Raw genomic sequence first — 24,965 nt, 5'->3', positions numbered from 1 at the left:
GTCATTCCATTTTGGTTATCTGCCTGCAGGTAGCCCTCAGCTGGCCTGAATACCAGAGTCTTGGATTCCAGCGTCAGATGCTGTCTCTTCTTCCATGATGTCAGGTTGTCAGGGGTATAAAACATGCAGCCGACGCCATTACATCAGTTTTTCTTGCCCCATATGTCAGGTGCCCCCATAATGGGAAACAATTATATATTATGTTACACCTCCAACAAAAAGTAAATACACCAGAAAGCTCAAATACACCAAACAAGAAGGAAAGGTACATCCAACAGAAGTCAGGGAGCTGGAGGGAGGGTAACCAGGACTGCAACAGTGAATACACTTGAACATCTACATTTATGGTAAGTGTACACAACTCTATGTTCTTCTTGTTTCACTGTTGCAGTCATTACATTTGGGTTGATTCCCAAAGCTAAGGAAGGGAGGAGGAAGTTAGAGAGCATTAGGGCCAGTTATTAAGCCCTGCAAAACTGCAGTGACAAAACCAGCTCTAGATTTAGAAATAATAGGCACGTGGTAATGCTTGGCGAAGGTATGTACAGAGCTCCAGGTAGCAGCTTCTAGGACGTCCGTGGTAGGAACTCCTCTGAGAAAGTCTGTAGAGGTAGATGCAGCCCTAGTGGAATGTGATCTAATCCCCTGTGGCGTAGGTATGGTGCTTACAGCAGAAATTAATAGAATGGCCTATCCACTTAGAAATGGTTTGCTTTGAAATGGCCTTCCCCTCTGCCCCTGCAGCAAAGCCAACTAGCAGCTGTTCAGATTTTCTGAGAGGCTTAGTCCTGTCCTCTAAGTTGTCTGTGCACGTCCAAAGAGTGCATTATTCTTTTTCCTTTGTTTTGTGGATTTGGGAAAAAGGTAGGCAACTGAATGGACTGATTTAGGGCTACACTAGACACCACCTTGGGCATAAAGGAAGGAGTGGTCCTGAGGGAAACCCTGTCTGCATGGAAGATGATGAAGGGCTCCACTGCCATATGGGCCTGTAATTCAGACACTCTTTTAGCTGAAGTGATGGCTAGAAGGAAGGCTGTTTTTCAAGAAAGGAATTTCAACTCTGCAGTTGCAGCTAGTTCAAATGGAGGGAGAGTGAGCTTTTCCAATACAAAGTTAAGATCCCAGGCTGGAGTAGGGGCTCGCCTGGGGGGTCTTAAATTTTTAGCCCCTCTGAGGAATTGCTTTAACACGGGGTGAGAGAAGAGGGGTGAGTTCAGTATTACAATGTGCTGAAATGGCAGAAGCATGAATTTTAACTGACAAGAAGGATAGGCCCTTGTGGAGCATTTCTGTTAAGTACTGAAGAATATGAGGTAGACCGGGCACCATAGTGCCCATCCCCCAGGTCTGGCTTCAGTAACAGTATATTTTCCACTTTTCAGCCTAGGATTTTCTAGTACTAGGTCTCCTTGCTTCCAGAATGACATTTAGCACCTGCTTACTGAGGGATGCTATTGGAGAGCTCAAGGAATTACCCAGGCTGCAAGGTTCAGGGTTTGAAGCTGAGGGTGCAGAATCTGGCCCGCCTTCTGGTACAGCAGGGAAGGTGTCTGAGGTAGGTGCCATGGATCCAGCAGTATCATACTGTGCAAGAGGGGGTACACAGTGCTGGCGAGGACAGTCTGGTGCAATCAGCATTGTCCTTGGTTTGTCCTGTTTGATCTTTAGCAGAACCTTTGAGAGGAGAGGCAGAGGGGGAAAGGCATAAACTGAGAGGCTTTCCCAGGTAAAAGGACAGGGCATCCACTTTCCAAGCTTGACTGCGGGGAGTCCTTGTGCAGAATTTGTCCAATTGGTAGTACTGAGAGGAGGCAAACAGGTCTCTCTCTGGAGTCACCCATTTGTTCCTCAAGAGGTTGAATATTTTTTGTTCTAGTTTCCATTCGTGTGGGTCAATGAGATTTCTGCTTAGGTCATCTGCCAGTGAATTTAGCTTACCTGGCAGAAATTGAGCTTGTAGGTGCACTTGGTATCTCAGCGCTGTGTTCCACAGAGCCATGGCTAGTCTGCAGAGAATCGAGAATGGAGTTTATTTTGTTTATTGGATTTTTTTTTTTTTTTGGTGGCTTGTTTGATTACTGGCAGTGGGAGAAGGACTTTGGAAGAAAGCCTTCCAGCAACTGTTGGAATAAGCCAGGGAGATGAATTTCCAACTGTTCTTGTAAGGGCAGTTTTTAAAAGGTTTGAAAAACTGTTCTTTTCAGGGCAAATTAAAATGGCTGAATTGGTCCGTCTGTGGAAGTAAGCAAGGGTCAGCCTACAACTGTGAAGAGTAAGCAGAAGTAACTGCAGAAAAGGTTGAATGGTATAAAATGATGTAAGGTCTACTGTGATTTGTTCATCTCTGAAGAAGACTTGGATTCTATGTCGAAAACGTATTCTTTTGTGTTGCAGCGTTAAGGAAATAAAGTGCTTGTGCTTATCTAAGGAGTTTGGTTTTTGACCTTCATTTGGGCACTCGTGCAAGTCCTGTTTTTTGGTTTTAGTCTGCAGAGAGGGTACGAGAGGGTTCCCCCCTGCTTGTTTATGTACCACATAACTGTGGTGTTGTCTGTCCTGGAAGGATATGGTTTTTGAAGGCTGTCAGGGAATTCTGTACAGCTAATGTTTCTTTTTGGTTGATATGCAGGTGCATCTGACTTGGGTTTCATTTGCCCTGAATGCACCGCCTTGCCAAGCGAGCCCCCCATGCATAGTCTGATACGTCTGTAGTCAGGGTTTGGGCGGCAGGGGGTAGATTGAAAGGGAGCCCCTTGGTTAGGTGGCAAGCCTCTGCCCACCAAAGGAACTCTGTCTTTATACAAGTAATGATAGGAATCATTGATTCCAGGTCCTGAGAATGTTGATACCATAGGCTTTTTAAATACCATCGTAGTTTCCTCATATGCAGTCTTGCATATGGAATTAGTAGACTGCAAGAGGCCATGAACCCCAGAGCTTGCAAGATTTTCCTTGCAGATAGCTGGGTCTTTGTGGCCAGTAGTTTGAAGTAAGCTGTTAAACTTGTTTCTCTGGCGTGAGGTAAGCCATTTGGGAAGTTGTGTTCAAGCTTGCTCCCAGGAATACAATTTGTTGGCAGGGTACTAGATGGGATTTCTTTCGTTTATGGTGTACCCCAGCGAGGTTAGAAGTTTCTTTACAAATGCCAGATGTTTTAATAGCATGTCCTGGCTTTCTGCCTGAATTAGACAATCGTCCAGGTATGGGTATATTTGAATATTACTCTGCCTGCAAAATGCAATGGCTGGAGCTAGACACTTTGTGAATACCCTGGGCACAGTAGATAAGCCAAAGGGAAGTGCAGAGAAGTTACAGTGCATGGAGCCTGCAAGATTCCCTTATTGGAATGTGCAGGTAAGCTTCCTTTAAAGTCTAAGGTTGCCAACCAGGCATCCCTGCCTAGCATAGGAAGCAGCTGTTGAAGTGTTAGCATTTTGAATTTTGGGATCATCAAAAAGGTGTTTAGAATAGAGGGGTCCAGGACAGGACGCCAGGAGCTGTCTTTTCTGGATACCAAGAAAAGTCTTGAGTAAAACCCTTGTCCCCTTTCTTCTGCTGGGACAGGCTGAATAGCCCTGATACTTAGAAGAGAGAGAACCTGCTGTTGAGCCTCTTCCCACTGATTTGGGGGTAGGTCTGGCCAATCGTTTGAGGTTGGTATGGTGTGGAAGTGGAATCTGTATCATTGGAAAACTATATTTAAAACACATTTGTCCTGGGTAATGAGTTCCCAGTTTTTTGCATGCAGGGTGATCTTTCCCCCTAAGGGAGCAAGCAGTTGAGCAGGGCTTTGGATGGGTTAAGGTGAAATCACTGTGACATTTTCCATAGGGGGGTGTCTTACTACTTCCAGCTTTGGAAGTGGGAGCCTCCCACTGCTTAGGCCTGTGTGTACCTTGAGACTGTAGCCTAGGTGGTCTGCGGTTCCTGGGTTTGGACTGAGAAGGCCTGGAAGAGACTGGAAAGGACCAATTAGAAGGCAAATGCCTACTAAATCTGGGAGAAATCTAACAGTTTGCACAGATTTAGCTTTTTCCTCTATATTTTTTAAGGACTTATTCGGTTTTGTTGCCAAACAGGCAGTCTTAGTTTAAGGGAGCATCCAGTAATTTAGCTTTAACATGATCTGGCAAGTTTTGCTCCTTAAGCCAAGCATGCCTTCTAAGTACAGACCCAGTGACAGCAGCCCTACAAGATGCTTCTAAAAAAAGAGTCAAAACCACATTGCAAAGTAGGTTTACCAACTTGTTCAGCAGAATGCATTAAATCCTGTAATTCTTTATGTTCAGCAGAGTCAGGAATCAACATCATTTTCTGTTTAAAGTAGTCCCATAATATGCTGCTGGTAGTTTAACATATGAAACAGACAGTTTAAGGCCCTAACGCCCAAAGAAGCGAAGTGTATACCTTCTTACCCCATCTGTCCAAGGCCCTGGAATCCCTATCTGAGGGGGGTAGGGTTTTTGGCAGTAGTAGCCTTAATGCCTTTAGGTCCTTGGGAAATGGTCTCTGGGTCCGCAGTAGGATTCTTGAAGAGGAACTTGAGAGAGTCAGGTACTCTAATACCGGTCAGGTTTTCTGGGAGCTAGAGGTAAAGTGTCTAGGGCCAGGCAAGATTCCAAGAAAACATCATCTACAATGTCCAAGACAGGAGGGATAGCTAAAGGCCTGTGTTGAGGGAGAAGTAAGAATTCCCTAAGCCTCTTTTTGGAGTCAGAGTAATCCTGTCTTTCCCCAGTGGAAATGCTCCCTAAGAGTGTACAAGGTTTCACCAAAAGAAAAATCTTCTGGAGGGGAAGCAGACGGAATGGAATCCTTTGCATCAGAATCCTATTAGGTAGATAATGGCAAATCCTGGTAATCGAAGGAAACAGAAATTTCAGAATCATGGTCAGAAGAATCCGAAAGAAAATCAGTTCTAGGTCTCAGAGGGGGAAGGCAGGCTTCCCCTAATTAAAGTAGTAAGGTCTTCAGCCATTCTCATCATTTGTTTTTTAGGCATATGGGCCTGACCATGCGGTTTGGACGTGGTTTTCTAGCCGTGGGTCGAGTTTTAGGCCTTGAAGAAGAAGATGGCGTCTGTTTGAAATGCAAGTCTGTAGGCCTGAACACACCCTCAGAAGCCGGTGCCTGCACAGCAGCTCCGGACCCATCCAAGGCAGAGATAGGTATGGCAGGTTCCATAGTTGAAGAAGCATCTTGCGGCATACCGGACTCGGAATGGGTCTCAGCAGTGGCCTGCAAATCTGAAGTAGCAGGAATCAGGGGCTGCGAAAGCACCTCACTGAGTACCGGCGAACTGGCGACTAGCTTAATGAAGTATCGTCGGCAGTTTTGGACCTATGTGGTCTGTCTCTGTCTTTATCTTTATGTTATTTCGGAATATCGGTAGTCGGATGGTTTACCGAAGACATTTCTGGATAGTTAGAGTACCAAAATAATTTGCTGCAAAAATAGACAGACGACGAATAGCTTGGGGGTCGAATAAAGCAAAAAACCGACAGCGAGGGACGTTGTGGTCTGGCTCTAAGCAAGGAATGCAGTACGAAAGAAAATCTTTGAGGTATTTGCTTTCCACAGGTAAGACAATTGTTAACTTTTACTGACATTGGTTTAAGAGCAAGAAAAAGGATCCCCAACGGGGTACTTAGCTTTTTTGAAGACTTCGGTTCTGAAACGCGTAAACGAAAATTTCAGGAATTGGCCAACCGGTACTTGCGAACTGCTTCTGCTTCGGGCACTGCACAGCAAGAAAGACTGGGGTAATGGCGTCAGCTGCATGTTTTATACCCCTGATGACCTGATGTCATGAAAGAAGAGACAGCATCCGATGCAGGAATCCAAGACTCTGGTATTCAGGCTGGCTGAGGGCTACCTGCAGGCCGATAACCCAAATGTAATGACTGCAACAGTGAAACCCGAAGAGCATCTGGAAATACACCCCTGGTCTTGCACCTATATCTCTAATGGACAGAAGCAGCCTGTGAATCTTGCCCTAGCTTAGCTATATCCCTTAAAATAACCTCTAAGGCATGTACACTTGTGGAATACAATTGGGGTGTTTGGCTAGGCTTATAAAGGTCCCAGCAGTCATTAGCTTAGCATACACCTGTGAACCTAAGAAAAGTGGAAGGCTACTGTACTTTACACCTTTCCCCCACAACAGTCTCTCACCTCACAAAGTTGTTACAGATGTAAAAAAAAAAAAAAAAAACCTGTAAAATCAAACAGACTGCACGTAGTTCACATCCACTGTAAAAATTCTGTTTCTATCAGTTGGCATGGTTTTGCTCTGTATTGTTTCAGAGACGCCCATCTGAAGATATCCCATTTTGCAAAAAGGCACAGAAAGTTTCTGGAAAAAGAGAATATATGGGGTAACCTGAAACATTCTAAACAAATGCAAATTCTGTCGATAAACAACTTGAAACCTTCTATCCAGAAAAGAAGGAAACAAAAAGCTGGCATACTTTATCAAATAAACATCAAACTTCCCAGCAGAACGACCAGACTTCCTTTGTTTTAGTTTTCTTGTCCAGCCTTCGGGAAGGGTAGGATCATCATACATTGGACCTCGGTCTCGAATGACCGACCGCCGCTGCTTTGGAGATGCTGCAGCCTCAGAAGAAGTAGCAGGAGTGCCATATTCCTCAGACATTTCTGCTTTATCAGTTTCTCCAGACTCTAAAGACTGACACGATGACAGATGTGGATGTTCATGGTTTTCTTCTCCATCTTCTTTTTTTTCTTTCCTTATATTCTTGAGTTTTATTTGCTTGCCTTTTTCACCCTGTTGGTCTTGGTCCTCTGTTCGGTCCTCCCTGCAATAAAACATTCAATTAATTAATTAATTAATGTGAAGAAAATAAAGTAAAACTGTTCTATCTAGATTTAAGCAGGCTACCTGTAATGGACCTGAAATTAAAACAATAAACAAATACAGAAATTCAAGTTTACCAAAGAAAGTGTGGAGTACATGTTATACTTCAATCTATTCAAACCAAACTGTCAACACTTTCTTGTCTCTGTCTCGTATCAAAGGAGGAGCAACTGACACGATGACAGATGTGGATGTTCATGGTTTTCTTGGGCTAAAATTAACTTTGAAAATGCTACTACACACACACAGCTGTAGGGAAAATTATAAGCAATAAAAAGAAGTTCTGTACCATAACATTCCATCTGTGATGGGTTCTGATCCAATCCTCAGGTTAGACTCTGCCGTTACTAAAGCTCATGGTAACCAAGAACTCTCAGGCTTCTGCCTTACCCATAATGCACCAACCTCAAGTTACCTCAGATCATATTTGCTGACCTTTAGCAGAAAGGAAATGTTTAATATGCATAAGTATAGGAGATGTAAAATTGTGTATGCTCAATACAGAAAAACTATATCTGGAGCTCAATATCAAGGACAATGATGTCCCTCTAACAGCCCATTATTCCAGAAGCTTGCGAACAGAAAGGATGGGTGTTGGTGGGTGGGGAGTTGAGGAAGAATGAAAATGGACAACACAGACAGAACACTATGTTAAGTACATAACGTCTTTTTCTGATATTGTCAATTTTCTTTCTTTCCTCAACTGATGGGACTGAGTCCCCACAACTGCCTATAATTCAAGGTGGACTGCAAGGAAGGATTTTCCTGAGCAAAGTTGAACCAAATGATGCTCTATCCCTGGAGACTAGATCCAACTTGTAATGAGTAATAAAAGTATGAAGAGTAGCCCAAGTTGCTGAGGCACGTATATCATCCATGGTGGCTCTGGAAAGAAAAACTGAAGTTGCCATGGACCTAGCTGAACAAGCTCATACCTGTTGTGATAAGGTAATACCCAATTTGGTATAGACAAATGAAAGTTACCTTTGTGACTGGTTTGCCCAATTTCAATTTTGCAAAGGAAAAAAAACAACTGGTCTGTTTTCTTGATGTCTGTTGTTCTATGCAGGTAAAAACGTAACTGTTTGTGAACATCCAATAAATGCAACATGTATTCACATTTGTTTGAAAATTTAGGAAAGAATACTGGCATAATGACCTGATTGATATTAGATTCTGACACCACCTTGGGAAGGAAGGAAGCATTAGTTTATAGCATCACTCTATCCTTGTGAAAAACCAAATATAGAGGTTATGAAGACGAGGCTTAAATGTCTGAAATTCTTCTAGCACAGGTAAAGGCTACTAGAAAACAATTTTTCAAAGTAGGATACTTAAGGTCACATTTAGCTGCTGGTTCAAAGGGGGAATGTATTAGAGCTTGCAGTACCAGACTGAGATCTCATGGAGGAAGAAGAGTGGAAGGTCCTTAAATTAAGGTCTCAAAAGTACAGTGCCTTGCAAGAAAGCTCTGCAAAATTTGCGGGAGGCTACTGAAGAAACTTTGAATCAAATATGAAAATTTTATACTGCTGCTAACTGAACTTTAATGGTTGAGGAACTAGCTCCTTAAAATAAATAAATACAATGAGAGGCTAAAAACTCAAGTATGTTATGTATGGGAACTGAGAATGGCTCAACATGATTTTGTTGTGCCCAGTAAACAAATCTTTTCCATTTACTTGAAGGTTAATGGGAAGATAAAAGAATATGTTTGACAGGGGAAGACAGCATCGGTTATCTGGCTATTAACGGCATTGGAGAAACTAGACCATCAGCTGGAGACTTGAAATGTTTGGATGGAGCATGCCTGTTGCATGAGACAGGAGAGGTCTGTAGTTGAATCTAGGATCCAAGGTTGATGAAGTAAAGCAGGCCAAGGGAAAGGAAGCCAAATATGCCAGTATGGTGCAAGGAGGATGACTTTGCTCCAGCATGGCAGCTTTCTGTAGAAATTTTGGAATTAATGGGATTGGTGGGCAAGCATAAAGCAGACCGGGGGGCCAATCATGAAGTACAGTATCCCTTGGTAATTCCCCCTGTGGGGAGATTAGGGTAAAGTACTTGCTGCACTTATTGTTTAGGAGAGAAGCAAAAAGATCGCAGCAAGGCTGGCCCCATTGATAAAGTAATTTTCGTCAAGTTCCCGTTGAGAGACCACTCACGAGGTAGAAGAATGAACCTTCTCAGTTTATCTGCTATCACAATGGACCTCCTCGGAATGCGAGTTGCTATGAGAAAGGTGTTGGATGCGATCATCCCACTGCCACACACTGACAGCTTCTCGACACAAGAGGTGTAATCTGGTCTCTCCTTATTTATTGATGTACCAAACTACTGACATATTATCCGCTTGAATTATAATCAGCCCCAAAGGAAGAGAATCTTGGAAGGCCTGCAACACTAAAAGCACTGCTTTCATCTCTAGGACATCGATATGCAAGTTGGCCTCTTCGGGGGACCTTGGACTGTTTTCCCCATAAAATGCCCCCCCCCCCACACACACACACACACACACACACACACACACCAACTGGGAAGTGTTCATGGTCACTATGTCCTTGGACTGAGGGGGAAGGAACAGACAGCCTTGAAAAACCTGATCTGACTGAATCCACCACCTGAGATCTCAAAAAAAGCTCGAGAGCAGGGTCAACCAAGTCTTTGACTGAAAGTGGCAAACGAGATCTGAGGTAACTTGGGACTGCTGCATTATGGGTACGGTATAAGCTCGATAGTTCTTGGTTGCCACAAGCTTTAGCAACAGCCAAATCGGATCTAAGGATCGGATCCTAACCCATACATTCTTATAAACTTACTTTTAAAATGCAATTCATAAAAGACCATTTCACACAAAATAGCATAAAAAAGTTTAAAGACGACCTGTTGCACCCTCATGACCAAAGGGACCCCCACTCCCACATTCTTCGAGTAAAATAAGAATTGACTACCTGCCACAGTGTACAGCCAAATTACATCAGGAAATATTACAAAGGGAATGTTTATTACCTGCTCCAATACAGGTAGACTAGTGAGAATAAAATCACACACACATTAGCCACATACATGTTTAACAAATCGCTGTGGACTAAGCAAAAATTACTAGCATACATGTAATACTATTACTAACATTAGTTAGGTGTGTAAAATTCCTACAGTATACAAAGATGACTATACTTCACACAGAAGCAAAGGACAATTACTAAAGCCAAACATGCCTCTCCTAAACCTAATCCACTATGTACATACACTGTAGAACAAGGTCTACTAGTCAAAACTGACAGATGCTACTCTGTGGTAACGGAAAAATAACTGCTCATCTACCAAATGAACAATCTGGCTTACACATTTTATTGTTCAGAAGTTTGTAGTTAAGAACAAAAAAAATATTTCAATAGTTCTTGAGAACATTGGCTAGTAATATAGTTCATTCATATTTTTGCTTTAGCTGAACTCTACACCAGAATGGAATATTCCTACTTGGTACTATGGATAAAAAGGGGACTTTTCTGTGCATTCCTGCCAGTTGAGTTAAAACAAAAAATAAATGTTTCATACTGCTCAAACTCAGAAAATGAAAATCTTCCACAGGTTAGTTTGTAAGGTTGTTCTACAAGTTAGGTAAGTTACCTCTAAACTGTCCACTTTGATTACCTTTGGAACTTTAAGCGTGTACATTGACACCAAGGGTCTTGCTGGGTGGCTGTTAACTGAGATGAAACATTAGGCCTGGGCACATCTGCTTGTCTACAAAGGCTGAAAGTTAATGTTAACTGGTTATAATGGACATAATCTGAAGTATAGGCAGCGTTATATCTTTAGTAGTACTGCAAAATGCTGTGCATCATTTCAGATGTTTCATTACTAGAACACAAATGAATTCCACTACTTTTTTTTTTTTGCTGTCGCATTACAACACTCTGAACTTATTGACCTTTTGTATGTATGATTCATCTCAGTTGTGCCTATATTTTTTCCTGGATGAATTTAAAAATGGTGCATTCTGAGTGATGTTCTGCAGAAGTTAAGTAGATGCATCCCAGCAGTCTTTAGCAATTAAACAATGCAGAACTTATTCACTTAAGGTTAGCACGTGCACTTCTGAGTAAGGCTAATACTCAGTTAACAGAGAGAATGTAAGCTTTCTTTTCTTCCACATCTGGAAGGGAAACAGTCATGGGCAAGGATAAGCAGCATCTGTGCAACAGGAAGAGAAGCTCTAGCATGCATTTTCAGCTTGACTAAGCCTGACTTTAGAACAGTTAAAGTTTGGGGATGTAGGTGCCTATACGGTACAACCACCAATATACTGAGAAGAATTTACCTTTTGTTGGAAAATGTACAGTTTTGTGTGTTTGGAATGAGTTAAAATGGGTTGTGGGGATAAAACTGTATTTAGTTTTTTGCTTAAGTGGTTTTGTTGAAATGAAAATCCTAGGAAAATAGGACATGGATTCAAACAGAAATGAGAAGCAGCAACTGCATACAAGATTACAATGCCAAGCATTAATGTGTGCATGTTAAGTTGGAAAAATATATTCAAAAGAATTGTTGTGCAGCATATGAACCTATCAAAATAACTGCATTAACAATTAATTACACTATGGAATGTAAATGGCACTGCAGGTACAGACAAAAAGCAGAGAGTAATGAACTAAATTAAGAAGCGCAAGGTGCTAATAGTAATGTTACAGAAGAAGCAGCTAGATAGAAATGAACATGTGAATTTGGCAAAGAAAGGATTTCAAATGGATATTCAGCAAATGTATCAGGGGCAAAGGTAAGCAGTTAAGTACAGTTCTGTAAATTGTACTTACCCTTAACAGTAAATGTTCAAATTCTTAACTGCTGTAGTAGCCTATGGGTTGTATGCTGTCAAGGCCACAGCAACTGGGCAGCTTCCAAAAACTTTCATCACCCCCCCCCAGTCATTCGGGCTGCTTACAGGCTAGACACATTTTGGAGGAAGTAAAGTGACTACTAAATACATGATTTTCTTGCCCCAACCAAAAAACTCATCCTGAACTGAAACAAGATATAAATAACACCTAACTTTGTATCTCACTAAAATTATACAAAAGAAAGGGAATGGTGGGTGAGTGCAGCTATTGCAGCAATGAAGAATTTGGCCACCTACTGTTATGGGTAAGTGCAACTTACAGAACTGTACCATGTTCATCATTCTCACTGTTACAGTAGCCTATGGGCAGAATACAACAGCTTATCCAACCTGGGAGAAAAAAAGGATAACGGTCCAGGAGCCCCTGAAGAGTGGTCCTAGCAAAGGATAACGGTCCAGGAGCCCCTGAAGAGTGGCCCTAGCAAAGCCTGCACTGGACCTGGAAAAGGAATCCAGTCTGTTGTGCTTTCTAAATGTATGGATAAAGGACCAAGTGACTGGCTCTAGAGTACTTCTGAGTCCACTCCTGTCCATTAAGCCATCATAGAAGCTAAGGCTGTAGTGGAATGCACCTTAATACTGCCTGGAATTGATTTTCCATGATGAGAAGCAAAATGTAACATAAGAAAGCCACTTGGAAATAGTCTGTTCAGACAGAGGTTGATCATTCTTAGTCCCAAAATAGAAAATAAATAGCTGATTAACTTTCCTGAAGGACTTAGTTCTGTCAAGATATTAGTAGAGTAACCTGAGCACATACAGAGCAAGGAGAATCTTCTCTCCCTTGTTTTTGGGATTTGGATAGAAAACAGGGAGACTGATGGCTTGAGTCAATGTAAACTCAGGAACAACCTTGGGCATGAAAGAGAGGTTTGTGCATAGAGTGACCATGTCCTTCCAAAAAATCAGATAGGGTTCTCCCACAATGAAAACTTGCAACTCAGTTACTTTATGTCAGATATAACAGCAATAAGAAAAGCATTTTTCCAAGTGATGAACCTTAATTCACCTTGACAAGCAGATTCAAAGGGTGACACGGTTAGTTTTTCTACCACAAAATTGAGATTCCAAGGGGGGGAAACCTGTTTACAAGGATGACTGGCATATAAAACTCATTTTAGAAGATGACTGATTATAAACCGAAGACAGTGGGGAATCCAAGGGCAGACATACTGAAGTGGTTGCAAGGTGAAGCTTTATAAAGGAATAAGAGAGGCCAGAGGAAAGTAATGCACACAAACATTTGAGCAAAAGTGGCACTAAACCCCTGATGGGTCCCTAGCCATTGGCCATGCACCAACTAGAAAAGGTCTTCCATTTGCCATTTAATGACTTTCTTAGTAGCGGACTTTCTTGCCTCCCAGTACCTGCTGCATATTCTTATGAAAGAGGTGCCTAAAAATTATTTAAACTGAATTATCCAGGCAGTCAGCTGAAGTAGTTTAATGTTGGGGTATAACAAGCTCACCTTGCCCTGTAAGAGCAGATACAGTGTGAGAAAGTTTGCACTAACTGCCTATGGTCAATTACAGAAGGAAAAAGCAATTCTGACTGGGCCAGAAGGGAATCACCTCAGTGATTTTTGCACAGTCTTTCTGAATCTTCAAAATTACTCTGCCAATCACTGGAATGGGTGGAAATGCATAAACATCTCCAACCAGGTGAATGAAAAAGCATCTGTTCTTAAGGCCTGCTTGCAAGGAATCCTGGAAGAGAATCTCTTTAGTTGTCTGTTCTGAAAGGAAGCAAAAAGATCTACCACCGTGGGGTTCCCCACATTTGGATCAGTTCCTAGAAACCTCTTTGTTGAGTTTCCACTCATAAGGGTCTGCCCAGGACCTGCTTAGCTTGTCTAACACTGTGTTCTGCCCTGATGGTATATAAGAAGCTTGGAGAGTTAAAGACTGCTCAAGAGCTAAGAACCACACTATCATTGTCAGCTGAAACAGAAGACATAACCTGGTGCTTCCTTAGTTTATGTACCACATAACTGTGGTGTAGCTGGTAATGATTTTGAGAGGACCTGGTTTCCAAAGATGATGTAAAGACTTCACAAGCAGAATCACAGACATTTCTTGGATACTGATATGCTTTGTCATGTGTGAACTGTCCCATAGTCCTTGAACTTTTACTCCATTGTAAACTGCACTTTATGCAAAATCTGAAGAATCAGTCAATACACAATGTGGTAAGGAAGGTGGAATAAAAAGACAGAGACCGTCAGCCATCTGATTCCTTCACTACTTTAGTTCTGACTTGATAAAGTCCATGACTGCAATTTGAAATTCCACAGGATGAGAATGCTGTGTCCACATGTTTTTTTTGAGGTACCGATGAATCTTTCTCATATGTAGCCTGGCAAAGGAAATCATGAAAATCACAGAAGTCATGAAGCCTAATATCCTGAAATATTCCCTGGCAGGAGATAAAGAATGGTGAGTACAATTCAGGAAGATTTCCTGATACAAATGTTCCTCTTAAAGGGGAAAAGCCTTCTACAACACAATGTCAATCAGGCAACCAAACTAGAAACCTGTGAATGGGAGGAATTTTGCATATTTTTCTGGAATCTCAAATGTTTTAGTAAGCAAGACACCTTTGTTAAAGACTTTTGACAACTGAGAAAAAAATGCTGCAGACATGAGCAAGGCATCTGAATAAGGAAAATGTGAATACGCTGCAATCTGCAGTGGGCCACCACTGTGGTTATACACTTTTTAAACACTCTTGTTGCATCAGGAAGCCCAAAGGGTAAAGCAGAGAACTGACAGTGTCACCCAGACGCACAAAAACTTAGAGATCTCTTAAAGTTACTTGCTTCTGGAATGTAATGGTAAGCATCTCTGAGGTCTAAAGTTACCATAATACTCTGATCTGGGATCATAGCAAACACTGAAGGGTCAGCTTTTTCAATTTTGGAATCTTCTTTACAAAACCATTGAGAGGAGATAGATCCAGAACTGGTCTCCAAGAGTGCTCTTTTACATACACACAAATATTTCAAGCATGGGCATGAATACCCTTCTAGTCTGCCAATATACCAAAACAGTTGCTCCCATAATAAGTGTCCAGTTTGCACTTAAAATATTTAAACTAGTGCTTCTTTTAATGTAATTTTGTAGTCTGTTCCATGAATCAGCTTCTCTCTCAAAGAAGCTATTTGTACAATTCTCAATCCTATAGAATCTTCTACATAGGTTGTCTGTTGTATCTGTACTACTTTTTATAGCCCCAAACATTCCAGGAGGTAGTTGTCTCTAAATGTCATATATACCCGAATAAGATCGCCTCTTAAATATCTATATGAGACTCTGTACAAGTTCAGATATTTTAGTCTTTCGTAATAAGTTAAACTTTCACATCCATGGATGTCCTTGGTATATCTCCGCTATACTATTTCATATAGATTGGAATTACAGAATATATTTAAATACATTTTACAAATTGAATATAATAGTACATTTTCCAAAAAAGAAAAAAAAAAACTATTTACACTATATACAAATTGCCCGAGACTAAGATATCTTCAAGTAGCAAGTTATGACTAAAGATTTAATTATCAGGGGAAAATTAAAGTTTATGATAAAAAAGGTTTAAATGAGGGCAAATACTTTCAACCAAGGATTGTTTTTGAATTTGTTAGGATAAGTTCTGTTCTTAGTTGTTGTTTATTTAATAGCAGTTTCTTTTAAGGAGAGAAGAAACTAAATTGTGGCGATAAAGGATTTTTCCATTTTTGTCATTTTTCCTAGCTAATATAAGAAATGTCCAAGTTAAATAGAATAACTTTCAGATTGCTGATTTCTAACATTGAATAATATTAACTCTTCTGTAAGCACAAAAGAATCAGACCATAGGGCTTTGAGAAAATCTTCAATCTTTTCCCAAAATTCACAAAACATAGGACAAAAGCTGTCTGACCATTTAGCACTGCAATATTTATTTCATCTCCAACATTTAACTTGAGAATCGCTTATTAAATTTCACAACTGTATAACAAGTCAAAACAACTCTATGAATAAATTTTCAAGTGAATTACCTCCAATATAAACACCAGGATAGGTTTGAAATAGAATGAAGAAGCTGTTCTTCATTCAGTTAAAGAATGTTTGTAATGGAATTCCAAAATGTGTCATTTATATTACTAATATCTATAGCTAATAGTGTGTAATTTAAAGATCAGATTATTGATTTCCATGTCTCTATGTAATTTCATTTAGAATCATAAATTTTGGACTCTCCTTCCATAAAGAGATACACAAGAAAACTTGGTATGAATGAAATTAATAACCAATTATAAATTAGATGAATCATTAAAATCAACATTATATTGTAGATACAAACTCAAAAGATTTAATTTCAACTTCACTGAAACACTGATACCAGCAAAAAAAATTGCTGTATTTCACATTTATGAAGTATATGAATTGATACATTATTTAAAAAAATTAACTAAAGAAAATGGAAAAAGTATTCAAACCAAAATTTATAATTTACATTTGAAATTATTTTTAAAGCTCTTTAAACTTTGATTTATATATGATTTTGTAGGGGGATAAATAGTAATCTGAATATATAACTATCTAGAAGAGATTGTAAGATTTGTAACTATTAAAATTTAAACATTTTGAGTTATATTAAGCAGGTGATGTAAACATTTTCAATCCATGACATTTATCTATTCAATTAAAATAGTTTCAAGTATTATTGTTTTTGTATAGGTTTCTATATTTGGGAAATTAATGGATCTAAACTTCCAAGGCCTCAAATGATGATCTAAACTCAATCTGGGTTTAACTGGAAACCATAAAAATCTATCAATAATTTACTTATCCTTTTAATTTGTTTTTATTAGGTGGCAAAGAAGAGATCGTTATATATATATATACTTGTTTTGGAAATATCATATTAACTGTAATCTAACTTAAAATATAATAATTTTGTTCCAAGAGGTGATTAGTTAGTGAAGGCATGATTTTTTTTCACAATTAAAATTTAAAGTTTCTTCAGTAGTTTTAAGGTATGAATTCCTAAATAAAGTAAATCAGGAGATTCTTTACCAATTAACTGAAGATCTGAATTTAATAAACCTTTCCTATTACTAGGATAATTAGATTTAAAATTATTAAAATGTACATTAAAAATGGACCGAGTGTTCTATAATCGATTTCAGTTCTTCAAGTGCATCATCAGAATTTTGCAAAGTTAATAAAACATCATCAGCAAATGCCTGAATACTATTCTTGATTAATTCTCAAACCCTGAATTTTTGGATTAGGATTAATTAAAACTGCAAAAATTTAAATAGCTAAATCAAACAAAGGAGAAAGAGGACAGCCTTGTTTAGTTCCTTTTGTTATACTTGTGAAGATTGATGCAAATGGATCCAATTTTATACAGGCGTTATTATTATTATAACTAGACTTTCGCAGCAAAACAGAGAGGGGAAATCAAATTGACTTTGAATAGGAAATTCCAATGTTTTTCTATTATTCATAACATCTATAAGAGTGAAACGTCTTCTGATATCATCAGATGTTTGTGAATGATCTAAGCCACTCAAACTAGGTAAAAAGAAGTTATGTTCTTACCATAACGTTCCATCTGTGTTGATCTTCATTCATTTATGACTGATGGCTCTCAGTTCCATCCTCAGAACAGACTCAGCTGATATAACAAGTTTGCGCCAGCCAAAAACTCTCGAGGTAAGGTTATCCATACTGCCCCCCTCCTAATATCCTCAGATCAAGTTTGCCCGTAAAGTTAATAAAATGGAGGCTTTGTCTGAGTAAATAAGCTAACATATGACTAGGACCAAATCTGAACCGCCAGGAGTCTTTCGGAGGGGTCAGTGGATGTGATCTCATGAATAAAGATCAACATAGATGGAATGTTATGCTAAGAACATAAGTTCTTTATATGATGTTGTTGATCTTCATTCATTCATGACTGATGGGACAGAGTCCCTAGCTACTTTGTGTCCTGGGAGGACCTATGGAAGGATACTCCTGAGCACCATTAAGCCAAAGGATGCTCGCCCCCTGGAGACCAAATCCAATTTATAATAAGTGATAAAAGTATGAGGGGTAGCCCAAGTGGCTGCTGAGCAAATGTCATCCATAGAAACTCTTGAATGAAAAGCCAATGACGTAGCAACTGATCTGGTTGAGTGTGCTTTGATTTTGGTAGTTAAACGTTCGTACCTGGTTTTGTTGATAGATAAAAGAGATGCAGTCTCTCAACCATCTTACTAAAGTAACTTTGGAAACTGATTTCCCTAACTTGGGTCCTGAAAAGGACAGGAACAATTGGCCAGATTTACCAAAAGGCTTAGTCCTGTCCAAGTAGAAAAACAGTCTATTTACATCTAATAAATGTAAGCAATATTCTCCTTTATTGGAAAAATTTGAGAAGAAAACTAGTAGGTCGATGGATTGACTGATATTTAACTCCAGGAAAACTTTGGGTAGAATGGAAGGGGTTAGTCTGAAGAGATATTCTCTCTTTGTGGAAAACTATGCAAGAGCATTTTACACACAAGACCTGCAATTCTGATATTCTCCTCGCTGAGGTAATGGCTACCAAGAATAAAAAGTCTTCCAAGACAAGAATTTTATATTGCAGGAGGCAGCAGGTTCAAAGGGATGATGAGTTAAATTTTGCAGAACCAGTGTCAAATTCAAAGTTCAATGGGCTCTTTGAAGGGTGGTTTTATATGCATGACTCACTTTTTTTTCAAAAAGGTTTTACAGAGATGGTGAGGTATTAGTGAGGAATCTTGGAAACCATTATGGAAGTTTGAGATAGCTGCTAAATAGACCTTGATCGTAGAAGATGAAGCTGCTGAATGGAGTAAGGTTGATAAATACTCCAACACTTAACTAATGGGAGCTAGAAAGGGGTCCAGCACCTTCTCCCGAGACCAAAAAACAAATCTGTTCCATTTGCTATGATAAATTTTTCTGGTGGATGGTTTATGGGAAGCCAGAAGTACTTTTCGTACAGAGGAAGAAAGGTTATTTAGCCTGGCAATTACCGGAAGTGGAGGTACCCAGCTGACAGCTTGAGGCTCGACAGAATTGGATGGATCAGCCCCTGTGGGTGTGAAAGTAACCCAGGAGTAGGATCCAGAGTCCACGGGCAGTGAACCAGATGAGGCCAAAGGAAGGAAAACCAGATATGTTGGGGCCAATAGAGTGCAATAAGGATTACTTTGCTTCTCAACCAAAGAGCTTTCTTTAGGAAGTGCGGGATCAGAGGGAAGGTGTAAAGTGGACCTGCGGGCCAACTGTGTACTACAGGGTCCCTTGGGGAACCCCTTGTAGGGGGATTAGGGCAAAATAGCTGCTGCAATTGTGGATGGTGGGGGACGTGACAAGATCTCAGCAAGGCTGACCTCAGAGATGAAAAATCTCTGTCACTTTGGGATTGAGAGACCACTCGAGGCAGGAGACTGCATCTGCTCAGTTTGTCCACAATCACACTGGAGCTCCCCAGAATGTGCATTGCTACCAGAAAGCGGTTGGAGGCTATTGCCCACTGCCATACTCTCATGACTTCCTGACACAATGGGTAGGATCCGATTCTCCTGTTTCATGTACCAGACCACTAATATGTCAGACTGAAAAGCAATTGTCCCCAACGGGAGGGCAGATTGAAATGCTTGCAATGCCAGAAGTGCCACCGTCAGTTCTAAGACATTGATATGCAAGTTGACCTCTAAGGGCAACCAGGTGCCTTGGACCGTCTTTCCCTGAAAATGCCCCCCCACTGCATCAGGGATACATCCGTGGTCACTAAGGCCTTGGGCTGAAAGGGTGAGAAGGGATGACTCCATAGTTCCATTTCTGGCTTCATCCATCAATTCAGATCTTGCTTGCAGCGGCTGGTTATGCGGATTGGGTGGGAAACAGGATGTGTTAATAGGGACCACTGAGAGGCTAGGAGCTACTGTAGTAATCTCATGTGTATATATGTAGTCTTTCTAGGGAACTACAGTAATAGTTGCTGCCATTGATCCTAGCAATTGAAGGACTAAATGACCTGGGGACTTTGTCCTGAGAGAGCATCAATTGGAGTTGAGATCTTAGTTTGTAAAGCCTGTGATGAGGAAAGGCGACAATGCAAGTCCTTGTGTTGAATGCTGCTCCTATATATTCTAGGCTTTGAGTAGGTAGCAGTTGTGACTTCTCTTTGTTTATAGATATTCCTAGGAGTCGTGCTAGCTGTAGGGTGTAATGCAAGACAAGGAGCAGTAGATGCTTGGCGGGAGTCGGCAAGGAGCCAATTGTTTAACTATGAAAACACCCGTAAGCCTTGCAGTCTCAAGATGAGTTGTTACTACTGTCATACATTTGGTGAACATTCTGGGGGCTGTGGAGAGACCTAAGGGCAGCACTCGAAACTGGTAATAATTGGTTCCCAGCTGGAAGCTGAGGTCTTCTGGAGTGTTTGCCCATTTTTATATGGTACAACGCATCCTGGAGATCAAGCACATCTAGTCTTTTTCCAGAAACGGGAGAACAGACTGAACCATGACCATCCAGAATTTGGTCTATTTGACCAATTTGTTCAGGATGCTGGAAGTCCATGATTGGCCTCCAGTCCCTTGTCTTTTAAACTCACCACGTGTGTCACGGAATGGCTCTTGGGATTTCCTGAACCACATTTTTCCACTTATCTGATTCCTAGTATAGGATCGTTGGGGAGTGGAAAAACGTACGCCCACAGCAGATAGGGTCTTTCCGTCCTTCTCACACCTGACTAGTGTCTCTAACTTTTGGATCGAAGAAAGAGGAAACATCAACAGCAGCACTGACGAAGTAAGACTTGAAAGGGTCCGCAAAGTCGCACAAGCGCATCCAGGCGTGACGTTTCATGACAATGCCTGTACCCGCTGCTCCGGCCATCCCTTCGGTTGTATGTGCAATCAACCGCATGGACGAGTTGGACACAGATTCCACGGTGGCAAGCTGTGAGGCAACTTTGTCACGTACCTCATCAGACACTGCACCTTTATTTATTTATTTATTTATTTATTTTTTATTTATTTATCATTTGTTGACCGGGAAAGTCTGACTAGGTTCCACAGAGCCTGTTTTCAGCGGAGGCCCGGGGAGAAATGCTCCAGATGCATGTCTTTGGAATGTGGGAGGAAACCGGAGTACCCGAAGGAAACCCACGCAAACACAGGGAGAACATGCAAACTCCACACAGAAGGCACCCCAGGCGAGAATCGAACCGGAGAACCTCTTGCTGTGAGGCGAAAACGTTAACCGCTGCACCAGTGTGCCGCACCTGATAACATCCCTGAGATTTCTGTATTCAGGTCCCTTTGGAGATGAGTAAAAGGTGTCAAGTAATTCAACAACCGTATGGCAAAGGTCGCTGAAGCATAAACCCCACTTCCCAAGTCTGTCCATCATCCAAGACTCCCTGTTTGGAGGATGAACAGCAGGACTCTAGTCTGCAAGTTCTTTCTTGGTAGCTGTCGCCACCACAATAGCATCTACTACCAAGCCTTTGGACCAATGGGGTTGATCCTCTGGAGAGGAGAGGATTTTGTACAGTCTCCAGGGGATTGGCTCAACAGTGTCAGGAGCCTTCCAGGCATGCTGCACGATGAGTTTTACCAACTGCAGGTGGGGTCACCCAGAAAGTGGAGGGTCAGGCACAGAAAGCCTGCAAGAAAACAGATTCCTCCGAGGCAAGGTTAGTGGAATTCTAGTGGACTTCCAGTCACCCCTCTGTTTCAAAATCTCCAGTATGTCTCCAAAGGAGACATCCTCAGTTGGTGACCTTGGGGGCCCTTCCCCCACATCAGTTTCTTTGGTGAGGGATTCTAACAGATAATCAATGTGTTGCCTCTTGCACGATCTCTTACGGGGTGGCTCTTTAGGGGGAAGATCAAAAGAGGACTCTGAAGAGAGGGTGTCCTGCTGCTCCTGTGCCAGATATCTCAGAGTAGTGGACTGTGGCAGCTACGAACCAGAAGGCATGCATATATGGCATTCCAGCACCAAACTGTGAGCCTGCTGAGGCGAGTGCCCTCTCCATAACCTGGGAGGCAGGCCTGCCTGAAGAGGGATGGTAGCCCGGAACAGAAAAAGACAACCTTGGAACCGGCATCACACCCTGCTCTGATAAGCTCACCTCCAGGCAAGGAGCCACGAGAGGACTTGGAACTGTCAAAGCAGCCAGAACCATAGACGGCGCTGTAGAAAAAATTGGCATTGTACTAGGGATCATGGTTCTGACACTCCAGTCCTAAGAGTGGGTCTGCTCCGACTGAGCTGTGATCCACAAGGTAGGCTCTGGAACCAAGTAAGATCTACCAATGGGACTGAAGAGGTTGGCAATTGGATAGGCGCCGGCATCAATGGCTCCAAGACCTACTGGGAGGTTGAAGGAGGAAGGTAAGTTGGAGTCTGTGGAGAAAAACCTTCAGCTTCAGGTGGCAGGGAGGTCCTAGAAGGGGTTGGGATGCCCCTGGCAGCTAAGAGCTGGTTCACGAGTCTCACTATGTCAAGCTCCGAAAGACTCCTGGTGGAACGGGTTGACATCCCCAATAGAGATTCAGGCTGATCTAGGAATGGACTTAGTTGCCCAATGAAGATGTCAACTGACGGGGAATATCTGCTCCTGGCAAGTGTGTCGACCTTTGACACCATGGTCGAAAGACAAAGGTTGTTTTGGGGGGGGGGGGGGAGTAACCTGTTTTAATGGGGAGACTAATTTTGGTACCAAGCGGGTCTGTAGTACCATGGAATGGGTCGGGACCATGGGAATAGTACTCATTGTCGCTATCGGTTCTGTGGTCAAGGACGGCACCATGGACGGAGTTTTCGACTCTGGTGCTGACACAGGTGTCAGTCATTTTAGCAATTTTTGGTTCCGTAGGAACCTGGGCCTTACTGTTTTTCGATACCTGCATATGAGGAGACCAAGGTACTGACTACTGGCTCCTCTTCAACTCTTTTTTAGGACGGGTTGAGACCTCCTCCTCAGACAAAGCCTCCAAGAAAGGGGGTTTTAAAAGACCCTTCAGGATTAGCTTATTCTTGCACTTAATGTGCGGGAACTACAGTTCTTGCATAGTTCATATGGGGGTTGAACTTTTAAGTGCAGTACTCCTAGGCAACAGACACAGGACAGATGGGCATCTTCCTGCCACACATCACATAGTTTAAAACTAGTGCCCTTTTTGTCCACCACAACACTACTATCCAAAAAACAATAAACCAACAGTAATAAAAAACAGAAATTTAACAGTAAAAAGAAACTGTCAATGATCGTCACACACACATAAAGAAATGAATTATTTTTTTTAATAACAGTAAAGGAAGAAAAAAAATACCCAAAAGGTAAATGAAAGGAAAGGAGAATACAAATGATGGTATACATAAATTACTAAAAGGAAAGGGAGGGGCCTGTACCAACGATGGTACTAAGAAATACCAGTAAAGATAAAAGGGAAGGAAATTCTCACTCGCACCAGTAGTAAAGTATCAGAAGGTATAAATGACTAAGGAAATAGGAGTTAAGCAATTATAAAAGAAACAAGGTCAATAATTTGTGAAAAAAAAACCAGCTTGAGAGCCGGACTGACGCGTCTTGAAAGTCTACGCAAGAAACGAGATCTGGGAAGATTAGAAGAGGGGCACTATGGGTAACCTTAGCTCGAGAGTATTTGGCTGGTGTGAGCTTGTTATATTGGCCAAGTCGGTTCCAAGGACGGAACCAAGACCCATCAGTAATAAATAAATGAAGATTAACATCAGATGATTACTTTCAATCTGTCAACTAAGATGGCCACAACATTTATAAGAAGTTATGTACTCACCATAACATTCCATGTGAGTTGTTCATCTCGCCTTCATTCTTGACTGATGGGTTCAGAGCCGATCCATCGGCTCCGGTACGGCTATATGCAAAGCTCGAGGTCTTCCAGTAGCTTGAGGCCAAGCCCCTATCCCATGATGCACTGTGAATTACCTTAGATCTTGCTTGATGCGTGTACTATAACCTATCCCCCTATGGAAAGAAAGAATACATTGAGCAACCAGGATGAGACCAACATCTAAGTCAGCTATCAGCCAGGAGGGGGAATGAAAGAGGAACGCAAGAATGAAGGCGGGATGAACAACTCACATGGAACGTTAAGGTGTGTACATAACTTCTTAATGTGAAGCTGTTCAATCTCGCAGTTCATTCTTGACTGATGGGTAGCATCCCTAGCACCATCAATCTCGGGTGGCTCATGGGAGTACATTCTTCAGGACCATAGACCCAAAGGAAGTCCTGTCCCTGGAGGCCTTATCAACTTTGTAATGAGTAAAAAAGGTATGAGGTTTTGACCAAGTGGCTGCTGCACAAATGTTATCAAGGGGCAGTTTGGCTTGGAACGCAGAGGATGTAAAAACTGCTTTGGTTGAGTGAGCTTTAATCTTGTGTTGCAAAGGCATATTAGCAGCTGAATAGACAAATGTGATACAATCAGATAACCATTTAGACAGTTGTTTTAGCCATTGGTCTACCTTTCCTAGATTCAGAGAATGAAACCAAGAGCTGGTCTGATTTCCTGATATCTTTTGTTCTAGCCAAATAAAATCTGAGCTGTCTGTTAACATCAAGTTTATGCAGCATATACTCCAACTTGCTGGAATGATTAGGGAAGAAAACTGGTAACCCGATAACTTGGCTGATATTGGTTTCTGAACAAACTTCGGGCAAAAAAGATGGATTTGTCCTCAGTGATACTCTGTCAGCATTTAGATTCCATGGAGAATAGGGAGATTTCACAGGTGGTCTCATATGAAATGCCCCCCTTGAGAAAGGCCTTGGATAACTTGTGAGACATATTTAACCCGTTAATCCCAAGATGAAAGTTAGAAATAACAGCCAACTGGACCCGAACTGTTGCGGCTGCCACTCTTTTGTTAAAAATCATAGTCAAGAATTTTCGAATGGATGTCGAGGAAGCTTGGTAAGGATGTTATGCTTAGAGGCCCATACGAAAAATCTCTTCCACTTACTAAGATATAATCTTCTAGTGGACGGCTTATGAGAAGACAAAATAATCTGTCTTGTCTCATTGGAGAAGTTATGAAGCCTGGCTATGAGGGAAACTGGAGCAGCCAAGCTGTCAGCTTCAATGACTGCAGAGAAGGATGAAGGTTCCCT

General features: G+C 41.4%; 1 protein-coding gene across 1 annotated transcript in view; it reads right to left on the bottom strand.

Moving 5' to 3' along the window:
* Nucleotides 1-24,965, bottom strand: part of MECP2 (methyl-CpG binding protein 2) — a gene marked incomplete in the record, with an annotated part of 882,599 nt that overhangs the window by 301,874 nt on the left and 555,760 nt on the right. Inside the window, 1 exon segment of the mRNA XM_044080168.1 lies at nucleotides 6,474-6,824. Within this exon segment, the coding sequence (XP_043936103.1) occupies nucleotides 6,474-6,661 (188 nt within the window).

The sequence above is a fragment of the Protopterus annectens genome, chromosome 8.part0, assembly GCF_019279795.1.
Source record: "Protopterus annectens isolate FY-2018-M chromosome 8.part0, PAN1.0, whole genome shotgun sequence".
NCBI classification, from domain to species: domain Eukaryota; kingdom Metazoa; phylum Chordata; order Ceratodontiformes; family Protopteridae; genus Protopterus; species Protopterus annectens.
The sequence above is the reverse complement of the archived record's forward strand: the minus strand, read 5'-3'. Positions and strand labels throughout refer to the sequence as shown.